The sequence below is a fragment of the Plasmodium gallinaceum genome (assembly GCF_900005855.1).
Source record: "Plasmodium gallinaceum strain 8A genome assembly, contig: PGAL8A_v1_76, whole genome shotgun sequence".
Classification (NCBI taxonomy): Eukaryota; Apicomplexa; class Aconoidasida; order Haemosporida; family Plasmodiidae; genus Plasmodium; species Plasmodium gallinaceum.
The window spans coordinates 5092-18848 of record NW_021628238.1 but is presented as its reverse complement, the minus strand read 5'-3'; the positions used below and the strand labels follow the sequence as shown (position 1 = coordinate 18848).

Genomic DNA, 13757 nt, shown 5'->3' with positions numbered 1-13757 from the left:
TAACGTTTTTATTACATATATACTTTATATTTTTCAATTTTTTAATATATAAAGAAAGAACCTTCACATATTAATATATTTATTTTATGTGTATTAAATAAATTTTATACTTTTTTAGAAAAGATTATAGAAGATAAAAATGTGTAGTTACTATGTTTATTAAAAAGACAAAAATCCTTGCAAGAAAAGTGTGAAATTAACAGTGAGGAAATTATATTTTCTATTTCATATATTTATTTGAATCTACATATATAACTTTTTATTATAATAATTAAATTATAAACGATAAAAAAAATTTCATACATGTATTTAAACTAAGTATATATTATATATATACGATTTGAAATTGAAATTTTTTTTTTTTTATAATTATATTTCCCAAATGTTATATACTTTTTTTGAATAATGCGTTTACATTATTTTTGATTATATAAATATATAAATTAAATATTCAAATATTTTGTTATAGGAATGAACAAATAAATTAGTAAAAAATAATTAAACTGATTCCTCCTGCTTTTGCTTACTAAGAAAAATATTGCATTATAAATAAGTGAGAATTTGATTTATTAGTTGGCTTTTCAGTTATCTTGCTAACATTGAACAAATTAATGGAGGGAGAGCATATAGAAAAAATTTTATTTATTTTATTTTTATCAAAATAAAATATTAATCAAATTGTTATTATTTTATTGAATAATGTAAAATGTTAATTGCACGAGTTAATTTTGTTGTTGACTTGTCAATAGAAGGTGTTATTAATCTTTATGAGTATAAGAAGTGATAGCTATAGGAAAAATAAACAGTAAACCACGCAAGCATTAGATATTAAAAAAAAAAAGAAAAAAAAAAATTAATGTTTTTTTTTTTTTTTTTTTTGGTAAATTTCAAAATACATAAAGGAAATATATTTTTTTTTTTTAAAGTGATTTAATTATAGAAAAATTGAAAAAGTAGAATTTTGTATAAAAAAGTTTCTTGCGGAATATTTTTGTTTAAATTTGTATGAGAAAATTTCTTATTAACAATGAAAAAATTTATCATGTTTTGTATTATTTATATAATTTATTTTATATTTTTTTAATTACATATATTTGTTAATTTGAGAATAATGAATTTAAATTGCTAAACATTCCTTGAAGTATTATAAATAAAATATGTTTCATTAAAATCAATATTATATGAAGATTTAAATTTTTAGTAAAAATATATGATTTTTATTAAAGTAAATAAATACCTCTTTAAAACAAAGAATTTTAAGCGAAGTAAACTATTTAAATATGGTTTACTTGTTTACAACATTTAAAATTATACATAAATCCATTAAATTAATATAGGTAACTATGCGTGCTATTTATTAATATTTTTGTTCATTACTCTAGGAAAATCATTGAATAGACAATTAATAAAATACTTTTACAATATCTCATGCATATAATATCTTACATTAAATTCTTAATTTTTCATAAAAAAAAAATATTTTACAATATCACACTCAAAAAAACAAAATAATAATAAAAAAATTATTATAAAAAGAAAAAATTAATATATTTTTTTTTAAACTTCAAAAAAAAAAAAAAAAAAAAATATTTTTTTTTTTATAAATATATTTGTAAGTACACAAAAAGAAATAATAAAATATATCCACATTTTTTTTTTATGTATTGACTTTTTGAGCGAATATTATTTTTTTTTATGCACTTGCTTTCAATACAAGCACTTTTTTTAGTGTACTTAATTTTTGTACTTATTTATTTATTTTTTTTTTTTTTAAAGGTTTATATGTGAAAAATTTTCTATCATTTTAACATGAACAATTATAAAATGTTTTTACTTATTTTATTTATATAAGTACTATTAAAAATAAGTCAGTGATATTATTTATAGAACAGATATACATGAAACCTCCTAGCAAAAAGACCATAATCGGACTTGCTATCATAAATACAAATAAACATCTTATATTAATGGTTTTGTAATGAATCAATTAGGACGTCCTATTACTAAGGATAATAATAATTATATATATACTATGGAAGTAAAACAGGAAGAAAAAAAAAAATTAAAAAAATCAAATAATGAGAATATTTAGAGTTTCACTGAAAAATTTATGTTATCAGCATAGAGATAAATTGAAAAATATATATGAAAATATTACTATGGGAAAATAAAATTATAGAACTTTCAGATGAATATGGAGTTTCTATTAATAAGTAAAGGAAATTTGGGAATTATAACACTAGGCCACTTATCAAAGAAATGTTATCTGTATCACAACAAAAAAAAGAAAATGATCAAATGTGTTAATTAAAAATAATAAAAAGAGTTATTAATATGGACTAAAATTCAACTATTGTAATGATTTTTATGAAAAATGGTCAATGAAGAACCATCCTACATTACTATTTTTTAAATATATTTATAATAGATGATATATATGTTATTTAACATATGAAACATATATTTCTAACTCTTCGCTATAATAAATGATTTTATAAAATAAACCTAAAAGGTTTATTTAGAAATATTGCATTAAAGGAAGATAGTAAACCGCATACAGGATTTATAGCTCCAAGGTGGAGAACATTAATATTTAACATTTTATAATTTGGATTGAAAAAACAAACCCTAGACAATTTCAAAGTATAATGGAAATCATTTTCATGGAATTAATTCAAGGAAATTTTCTAGTTGTGTATATTTTGACACCATCATTCTTACGAAATTATTATTTGAATATTTAAAAATGCTAAAAAAAGCACTCAAACTACTTATTAATTATAAAAGTAGGAGAAGACATGGAAAAGTGTGAAATCCTTAGGATATCTATAGACTATTTTGAACAAGGGATAGATCAAGAAAACATAAGACTTTCATTACATAATTTGAAAATAATCAGTGAATTAAAGTGTTCTAATTCTAAAAAGGAAGATCATTCATGAATGTTGCTAAATATTAGAGAAATTATATCAATAATTTTTCAGAATATACTTTTAAACTAGCTTTATTGTTAACTAAAAACAAAAATTAGAATGAAATGAAGTATATTCAAAAGCAGTTGAAAAAAATATAAGATGAATTAAATAATTTATCATTCATTTCCAGAATTAGGAAAATCATATACCATAAACGTGAATGCATCAGACTATGTCATAGGGGCTGTATTGACTCAAGTAGACAATCGTACAAGTCATACTAAATTTATTCACTATACACCTGAGAAATTAAATGAAGTACATTGGAGATGGAGTACAGTTGAAAAAGAATTATTTGCAGAAGTAATATCATGTGAAACATTCAATTATTATATCAAAAGAACTAAAGCATTGATTAAAACTTATTATAAGGGTATTACATGAACGGATTCAATTAATGTAGGAAAATTATATAGATGTAAATTGAGATTATCAGAATTTAATCTAGAACATGAACATATTGAAGGAGTTGAAAACTTCTTAGATGATTGGGCAACTAGATAAATCGAAGATGAAATTGATATTTCTAATTATATTACATTATATTGTAATAAACTTCAAGGAAAATACGAAGATATATATGTTATACCACCTTATGAAGAAATTGCAAACGCAACATTAGAAGATAAGACTAACATACCAAGATGCATAATATGGAAAGATGATTTCTCAATTCATTATAGAATAGGAATATTATATATATCAGAAAAATATAGAAATCATTTAACACATTGGTTTAACAGTAGCTAATTTATAGGATATTATAAGGTAATTAAAACAATAAAGTACAAAAACAGTTTTAATGATTTAACATAAGATATACAAGAATATGCTACAATTTGTTTGGTTTGTCAGGAAATGGACAATAGAAATCTTAAACCTAACGACAACCAAACATTGTCAAAATCTAATATATTTGATATGATTTCATTAGATGTAATTGGACTTAAAACATGAAAAGGTATGGAACACTTTGTACAAGTAGTATTTAATTATTAATCTTATTTTATGGTTATAAATGTAACTAGGAGAACATCGAATGCTTCGGATACAATTGATATTATAAAGGAAACATGAATATAAATATTTTGATGCCTGTTTTATTAATTATTTATTCAATGAATTTGCTAATATTGAACAAAAAAATGAATAAAGAAAATATGAATGAACTTTTCTTAATTTAATTTGAATTTTATTAAGATTTTTAATTTAAAATCTTTATTTTTATTAACTGTTTTAATAATTCTCTATTCAATAACTTTGCTAGAGTATTGAACAAATGGATTAATAAAAAGCATGTAAAGTTGTCCCTACTAATTTAGTGAATTTTGGTTTAATTTTAAATTCTATAAAACAAGTAAACTGTATTTATTCAATCTATTTTGTTAAAAATTCTTTATTTTGAAGAAGTATTTATTAACTTTAATAAAAATTCCTGTTTTTATTAAAAATTTTAAATCCTTATTGAATGCTGATTTTTTTTTTTTTAATAAAATATATCTTATAATATTATGAATAATGTTTAGCAACTTAAGTTCCCTGATTTCATGTTAACAAAAATATGTAATTAATGAAATACAATTTAAATTATATAATCAATACAAACATGAAAATTTTATTATAAAGTAAATAAAATACTCTCTTAAAAAAAAAAAAAATTAAAATGCAAAATAAAAATCCACTGCTAGAAACTGTATCGTCAATAAAATACTTCTCAATCTTTTCAAGCATTATTTTTTCTACCATTAAATGTTTTTCCAAAAAAAAATAAATATATTTTTTTACGTATTTAATTTATAAAAAGATAACAAAAAAAATATAAAACTAATTTTTTTTTTTTTTTTAATCTAACATTTGCATGGTTGTGTATTTTCCATGTATATATTTATTTTTATTCTCAGAAAGGTTAATAACCTCTTCTACTAACCAATATGATTAAAAAATTCAAAAATGGAATTATAATATCAACATATATATATATATATATATATATATATATATATATATATATATTATTGTGATAAAGAAATACAAATTCTATTAACGAAAATCAAACTGTTAAGTAATAATACTAAGGAGATATATGAAAGAAAATTGGAAAATTTAATATAAATTACCAATAAGAATAAGAGAAAACTAAATTCTCTGCGTGTATTAATGGTTTATGAACTTCTTGTTTAATGACTTTTGTAGCATTGTAAAAACAAATTAATAAAGAATGTATAAAGAAAACTCTGCTTAATTTAATTCTTATTTGATTAAATTCTTAAGTTTTTAAAACTTTTATCTTAAAATAAAATATATTTTCTATTATAATTTACACATATATTATATTTCCCCCCAAAAAAAAAGATACGTGATATATCTTTTTTTTTTTTAAATTGTAGATACACAAATAGGAAAAAAAATAAAAATTATGATGTATTAAGATTTTTTTTTTTTTAGTGTATTTACTTTCAGTACAAGTGTGTATATATATTTTAGTGTATATATTTTTGTGTATCAATTTTGGATTACGAGTTAATGGTTGTACATATCCCCGTGATTTAGTATGTAAAAAGTAAAGTGTTTTTAACCTATTTATTCATCTAAATATTATAAAAAAGAAGTCTATAATATATATTATAGACCAATTATAATATACATATTATTTTGATATTTATGGAAGAAATAGTATAACATCTTATAAAATTAGTAATGTTGAGAAAGAAAAATTGACGAAGAGGTACAAAAATAACGTTAATAAAACAATCTAAAAATAGTAAACTTTAAATAATAACTATTATTTTTCCGTGGATCGCAGAGTATGGTTAATAAAATATATCACTAACCTTTTTAATAATAAAAATTAATAGCTGTATGGAAAATAAATAGCCATGCACGCTCTAGATATAAAAAAAAAAATTTACTTGTTAGTTTTTTTTGTTTTCCTTTTGTAAAATAAAATACATAAAAAAAATATATTTATTTTTATTAAAAAAAAAAAAACGATTTAAAAGCGAGGAAAAATAAAAGACATAAATATTAACAAAAAAAGTTTTTAGTAATATATTTTGTTTAAACCTATGTAAATAAATTTTATATTAACGACAACATTTTCATATTTTATTTCTTTTATATATTTTATTTTGTATTTTGTATTTTATTAATTATTTATGTTTGTTAATTTAAAAGAAATAGACATGAATTTCTAAACATTACTCATAACAATATAAACAAAATACATGTAATTAAAATCGATGATCAATGAGGATTTAAAATTTTAGTAAAAATATAGGATTTTAAGTAAATAAATAACTCTGAAGAACGATAGAATGACTAATTCTTAATGATATAGACTACATATAAAGCACTTTACATGCTACTAAGAATTATAACTATACATAAATTAAGTTAGCAGAGGTATCTTTATATGTTTTCTCTTAATCTGTTTGTTCAATATTCTAGGAAAGTGATTAATTAGTGATTTATTAACTGGGTGTTCAGTGACTTTGCTAGAGAACTAAAAAAACAAATTAATAAAGAGCATGTAGAGTTTCCTCTACTACTTGAAGTATTTATATATATTTTTAAATGCTTTGAACGAGTGATCCTTAATTATGTAATCTACTTCATTCAGTATTCTTTAATTTCATTAGGCATTTATTTACTTTAATAAAAATCCCTATTTTTTTTAAAAATTTAAATCCTTATTGAATATTGACTATTAATCAAATGTAAATTAATTATTTCTTTGTTATGAGTTATGTTCAGCAATTTAAACATATTGCTGTTGAATTAACAAACATAAACAATTAGTAAACATGCAAATAAATTATATGAATATTAATTACGTGAAAATTTTATTGTCATATGTATAAAATTTTCATTTACAAAATTAATAATACTATCTAAAAAAAAAAAATCTTTTTTTTTTTTTATTTTTTTTTTTTTTTTTATCTCATTCTTATTGGTAGCAAATCTTTTTCCAATTGAATTTTTTAACCAATTTTTTTTCTTACGTTTTTTTTTTCTTAAAAAAAAATAAATATATTTTTTATTTATATCTTTAATTTTATCAAAAGAAAAAAAAAAATTGATTATATTTTTTTTTTTTTTTTTTTTTGCATATGCATGACCAACTACGTGTCCTTCATATAGCTAGTTCTTTTTATTTCCAATAAGGTTAAAAAAGTTTTTTATTAACCATATATTAAACAAAAGGATTATCAACGAGCATATAGATTTTCCTCTACGAATTAAATGAATTTATATTTGTTTTCAACACTATAAAACATTGAAATGTATATGGTCTCCTTCATTGATCATTTATTAATTTGTTTGATAGATACTAGAAATAACATTAAATAGTTAATTGATATATTACTCACATGAAAAAGAAATTAAAAAAAAAACTGTAATCTTAAGGATAATAATTTATTTTTTTCGTTGATGATGTGAAGTATAATTTTTTATTTGTAAGGATTAAAAATATAATGTTAATATTATATTTTATAGAGTGTTGCGTAAATTAACTTAATAACTATTATGATTCATATTTGATGTTAACTAGAAAAAATAAAAAAAAATAAAAATTTGTGTAATCATTCATTTTATCATAAATAAAACAATTAAAGTTTTCTTTACATGTTTTTCATTAATTCGTTTATTCAGTGCTAGTAATATGATTAATAAAATACATCATTTACCTTTTTAATAATTTACAGAATGATAAAAGCTCATTTTAGTTCAATGAAGTTACATGCAGGATAATTAAAAAGTATATAAAGTGATATATGTATGGGAATACTCATAATAACTTTTGCATGTATTGAAATAAAATACAAGATAATTTGTGGTTAAAAGAATATTTTCTTAAATTTAGCAGAACTATGTATAAAATAAATGATATTGTTAGCATATTCATAAAAAAACATTATTTATGCGTTTTTATTTTTAAAAAAAAAAAATATTTTTTTTTTTTCTTTTTTTTGGGAGATATATAAATATAATAATTTTTTTTTTGGTTCTATATGAAAAATTACAAAAAAGTCTTAAAAAGCGTAAATTTTATAACAAATATGTTATGTTTATTATTAATTGATACTGTTATAATAAGTATATAAATATCTATATAAGCTAATTTTATAATAAAAAGAATAAGTAAAAATTATTATGCATACTCTCTATTGACTATTTAAAGCACTATGAAAGTATATAAATAGAATATTAATATATAATAATAAAATTTAACATAAAATTAAAAAACAAACAAATAAAAAAAAAAAAAAATAATAAATATATTTCATTTATTTATTTTCTTTTGTGTGTATTTAAAATTATAAAGAAAAAAATTTTATTTTTTTTTGGATTTTACTACACATAACCTAGGAAATATTAATAAAAAATAAATGGTAATAATTTAATTTTTTTTTTTTTTTTTTTTTTTTGGTGATGTAATGGGTATTATTCTTTTTTGCACGAAAGATTATATAACATAACGTTAGCTATTACATTTATATTGTATAAATTAGCTTAAACAATAAATAATAAAGTTAAAATTTGATATTAGTTAATAAAATATAATTGATTTATGTAATGATTTAATTTTTTTCTAAATAAAATAATTATAGTTATCTCTAAACTCTATTTATTTAATTTATTTGTACCACATTAGCAAATTTATTATACAAGAAATAAATAAATCAATATTCTAATAAAATTATTGAATAAGTAAATTAATGAATCAAATAACTAAACATATAATAATGTTTAAGTTTATTCCTTAACAACAATTCAAAATGTTCAATAATTCTATTTATCCCTTGTAAATTTTTTTCTAATGTTTTACGTATTTTTCCAGTTTCTTCACAATTATTATTCTCACTTATATTCTCAATAAATTTTGCTTATTCATTTATTATCTTCATCCTTTTATTAATAAATTGATGTTGTAAAACACTCTTTATTATTTTTTTCTATCCATTTATTATGAATATCTTCCCAGTGTTTTTTCCATATAATTTTTTGCCTTTCTAACATGGGATTTCTAATTCTATCCTCATTCTTTTTTGCTATCATATCTTCATATACGTCTTTTATGTATTTTTTTTCCTTGTTATTCATTTCCAACATTAACTCTATGAACCATTTTTTTTTTTTCAATTCTTTTATTTCCTCTTTTTCATTATCTAATATAACATTCCTACTTCTTTTTTCTTTCATTTCCAATAAGTTAACATCCTCATCTAAATTTTCTTGCATTCTCAATTCTTCCACCATTTTTTTAAAAAAATATTCTTTTTCTTTTTGCAATTCTTCTTTCATACATTCTTCTAATAACGTCATATGTATTTCTATCAAAACTTTTTGTATCAATTTCTCCCTTTTTTTTCTATTTTTCTCTATTTCATTATCTCCTTCTTGTTTCAATTCCTCTATATTTTCATGAATTTCCTTCGCTTTTTTCGTATCTTCTTTAGTTATTCCTTTCATACATTCTTCTTCTTTTTCATATTCTTCTAATAAATCATTAAACCATTCGTCCTCGCTATGTTGTATAAACCACATTCTTTGTTTTTTTAGCCACTGTTTCCATATTCTTTTTTGTTTTTCTAGCATAGGATTTTTTCCTGCTTCTATTTCTGATATTTCTGGTTCTTTTGTTAATTCCTGATATTTTTCTTGTTCTTTTCCCCATTCTTTTTTCAAATTAATAAACCATTCTTCATTTTTCCATTTCTCTGACATTCTTTTGTTTCTTTCTACCCATTTTTTCCATAAAAGTTTTTGTTTCTCAATCATCAATGTACTAATGTCTTCTTCCCCTTCTTTCATCATTGCTAAATCATTTTCTTTTATTTTTGGATATTTTTCTTTATCTTCTTCTATAAATTCTTCTAAACAGGTTTCTAAAAATTTTCCTCTATTCAATAACCACTCCTCTTTTCTACATTCTTCCAATATTACCATATATATTCCTATTAAAGTCTCCCATTTTAATTTTTTTTTGTTTATTTTAGAATTATTCATTTCATATGATTTCTCTAAATTATTACTTTCATATTTTCTCATTTTTTGTTCCTCCATTTTATTAATCTCTATTATTGATTCATCTCTTTCTATGGTTTTTTCATTTTCTTTATCTTTTTCTATACTTTTTTTATAAGTTTTACTTTTATGTTCTTTCTCTTTATTTTCATATTCATTAACTAACTTTGTAAACCATTCTTCATTGTTTTCTTCATTTATCCACTTTTTACAAATATTTTCGCAGTGTTTTTTCCATATATTGCTTTGTCTTTCTAAGATAACATCAACTACTCTTCCTTGATTCTTTTTTGCTAAAATTTCTTCTTTCATCTCCATCATATATTTTTCTTCTTTATTTTTCCATTCTAACATTAACTCAATAAACCATTTTTCATTTTTCCATTTTTCTATTTCCTCTTTTTCTATCTCTGATATAACATTCCAACTTCTTTCTCTTTCTATTTTATTTAATATGTTTGTTTCTTCGTCCAAATTTTTATATTTTTTTATCTCTTCCATATTTGCTTTAAAAAATTCTTCTTGTCCTTTTTCCCACTCTTCTTTCATACATTCCTCTAATACCCTCATATGAATATCTAACAAAATTCTCCTTTCCAAATCTTTCTTCATTTCACTTTTATCTCTTCCATTATTTGTTTCTTTATTTATTTTTTCATCGTCTGTATTTTCATGCATTTCTTCTTTTTCATATTCTTCTAACAATTTTAAAAACCATTTCTGATTTTTGTATTCGTATGAATGCTCTATTTGCCATTCTATCCATTTCTTCCATATTTTTTTTTTTTTATCTAGCATAAAATTATTTACTCCAATTTCTCTCATTTTTTTAATTTCATGTTCTTCTAAATATTCTAAGTGTTTTTTTTGTTCTTGTTCCCATTCTTTCTTCAAATTAATAAACCACTCTTCATTTTTATATTTATCTAATATACTACTATATTTATCTATAGCATAGGTACTATTTTCTTCTTTTATTTCCATTACAAAATTATTTCTCATTTCTTTTAAATTAGAATTGTCTCCATCTTTTTCGATCTCTTCTAAACAAATATCAAAAAATTCGCTTTTATTCAATTTCCATTCCTCTTTTTTATATTCTAGTAATGCAGTCATATGTATATCTACCCATGAATTCCAATTACATACATTATTCTTAATTGTCGTTTTATTTCCTAAATTTTTCATTTCCATTTCACATGTAGGTTTTTCCTTTTGCGAAATTATTTCATTTTCTTTTTCCTCATTTAATGTGCCATTCCTAATATACCATACAATATTAACAGGATCTTTTTCTAATATATTTTTATTTAATTCATCTTCAATTTCACTACTAGGTTCATTTTCATTCAATTCCTCTTTTTTAATTTCACTTTTAGGATTATCTTTATATAATTTTTCTTCACTTATAAGTTCTTTTTCATGCTTATTTGACCCTTCTTCTGTAACATTGCAAATGCTTTTATTTCCTTTTTTATTGTATATTCCTTTACATTCTTTGGATTTTTCCTTCTCCTCATGTTTCAAATTTCCTTCACTTTCATAACTAACCTCACATGATGGTATTTGTTTTTCATGCTGTAACAAAGAGTGATTTCCACTATTCATTGGTCCATCCTCTATATTATTTGTAGATAATGGCATTGGTTTCTTTGAAATTTTTTTTATCTTTTTTCTTATTTTTTTTTTCTTTGATTTTCGATTACGAATCCAAGATCCAATAGGAGTGCACTATAATTAGAATTAAAAATAAGAAAATTATGAAAATTTTACTAATATAGTTATTAGTATTTTATATATATATGTTTTTGAGTTTTTAATTAATAATATTATATTACTCTATATATAATAATTAAAAGGAGAACAATTCCTAAAATGAATATACCTACTGAAACGCCTGTTATTAGTACATTTCCTATGGGTTTAACAGTAGGGGTAGCTTCAGTATTCTCATCTAATGGAGTTTGTGGGGTAGTACTATTTGAAACATTCATATTTTTAGGACAAATGCCCGAACAATTTGCTAATGTATCATTCTGAACTTTGATTAAAGGTAAATTACTAGGTTGAGCAATAGAAGTAAGTGTATTTTGTGAACTTTGTGTTGGGGGATAGCATTCTTCAAATAATTGTGTACAATTATTTGTTGTAGTAGATTCAGTTCTATTACTAGGAGATGCATGGTTATTTGCAGAATATGTATCATTCAATGGAGAAGCACCAACATTAGCTGTAAAATTACCAGATTCCGTGATTGGGGATGCAGAAATTCCTGAGGAAGTTGAATTGCTATCTGCAGAAAACATGGGTGTAACAGATGGTGTAGTTTCAAGAGAAGGTAAAATTGAAGGATCAGTTTTAGAATCATATCCATTCGTATTATTTGAAGTTAAAGAAATAGGTTGTGGTGGATCTTTTAGAGAAGCAGTAGCTGTAGCTTTTGCAGCTTTTTCAGCCATTGATTCTTTATCTTTATCACCCGGCGATGCTATAGCATTTATGGGTTCTTTTATAGAATCACTATAAATGCCAATATCAGCTTTTGCATCATCATCTAATGAATCTACACCAATACTAACATGTGGCGTATCTGAAGTTTCCACTGTAGGTTGTGTAACATTTTGTAGTGAATTTGTAGGATCTAAAGTTTCATCAGATTCATCATGGTCTTCTAAAGGAATCCAAGATAAACTATATGGATCAGTTGAATTTTGTCGCTCTTTAATTTGATAAATTAATGATGTCATATTACAATGATTTCCTGTATCACTTAATATACTATTTTGCAATCTAGTACTATAAGTATTCCAATTTTTAGTAGAATCATTTCTAAAAGATTCTTCGGAATAAAACTCATAGTACACCATATTTACAAATTGTTTTCCTCTTTTATGTATATACATACTCCACTTTCCACAATTAAGTTGACTTTTATTAGCTTCATATACTTTATAATAGTAATTAGATATATCACTAGTAATATTAGTAAACTTAGTAAGTCTATCATAAATAATTTTAGTTTTATTCGATTCATATTGTTCATCATTGAGTTGGCTATATGTTAATGGTATTAAATCTGGTAAATCACTATTTTTATAAGGACTAGTGCAATTATCATTTTTTTTCAAAACAGCACAATAATCAAAATTTTTCAAAGTACATGTTGAACTTGTTTTCATACGTATTTGTGTCTCGAAGGAACTTTGTTTTTTGTTCCAACAATTAACAAGATTTGAGATATTATGATCTGTTTCTTCATTTAATACTAAATTAACAAAGTCCATTCCTCTCCAATTTATATATGTGGATGACTTTTGACATTTTTCTGTAGCATTATTAATTTCTTCGTCATCAAGATAAAAATAAAGTTCATTATTAGTATCTTCCACAAATGTTTTAATTTCTGTATTGAGTTTACCTTTTTCACTAGAGGAGTTATCTTCATTTTCTATTGTTTCACCATTTTGTTCATCTAATATACAGGAAGTTTCTTCTGTTTGTGATAAATATCTTGCTTTCTTTAAGATTGATTTTTTTTTCATGATTATAATATCATCATAAAAGGCTTTCTCAAAATATTTTGCAGTAGTATTCAAAAATTGATTAATTAAAGAAAAGAAATTTTTATGTGAATTATAGATAAATGTATAAATTTCAAGAAAACCAAAAAGTAATGTATATGTATGTATCTTATACTTTAAATTTATGAAACGTTAAAAAAATATTCGTTAATCCAATTAAGGAAAAAAAATA

At 21.6% G+C, this 13757-nt stretch overlaps 1 protein-coding gene across 1 annotated transcript, besides 5 other annotated features; it reads right to left on the bottom strand.

The window, feature by feature from the left end:
- The first annotated feature begins 995 nt into the window (after nucleotides 1–995).
- Nucleotides 996–1410: a repeat region.
- A 480-nt stretch (nucleotides 1411–1890) lies between these two features.
- Nucleotides 1891–4071: a repeat region.
- Nucleotides 4072–4204: 133 nt separating this feature from the next.
- Nucleotides 4205–4625: a repeat region.
- Nucleotides 4626–5608: 983 nt separating this feature from the next.
- Nucleotides 5609–6224: a repeat region.
- A 214-nt stretch (nucleotides 6225–6438) lies between these two features.
- Nucleotides 6439–7005: a repeat region.
- A 1886-nt stretch (nucleotides 7006–8891) lies between these two features.
- PGAL8A_00194600 (surface-associated interspersed protein (SURFIN)) lies at nucleotides 8892–13546 on the bottom strand (the record flags this gene model as incomplete). The annotated part of the gene is made up of 2 exons (XM_028670631.1): nucleotides 8892–11735; nucleotides 11843–13546. 2 exons carry the CDS (start codon nucleotides 13544–13546, stop codon nucleotides 8892–8894), a joined length of 4548 nt encoding a protein of 1515 aa, XP_028527365.1.
- Nucleotides 13547–13757: the final 211 nt, after the last annotated feature.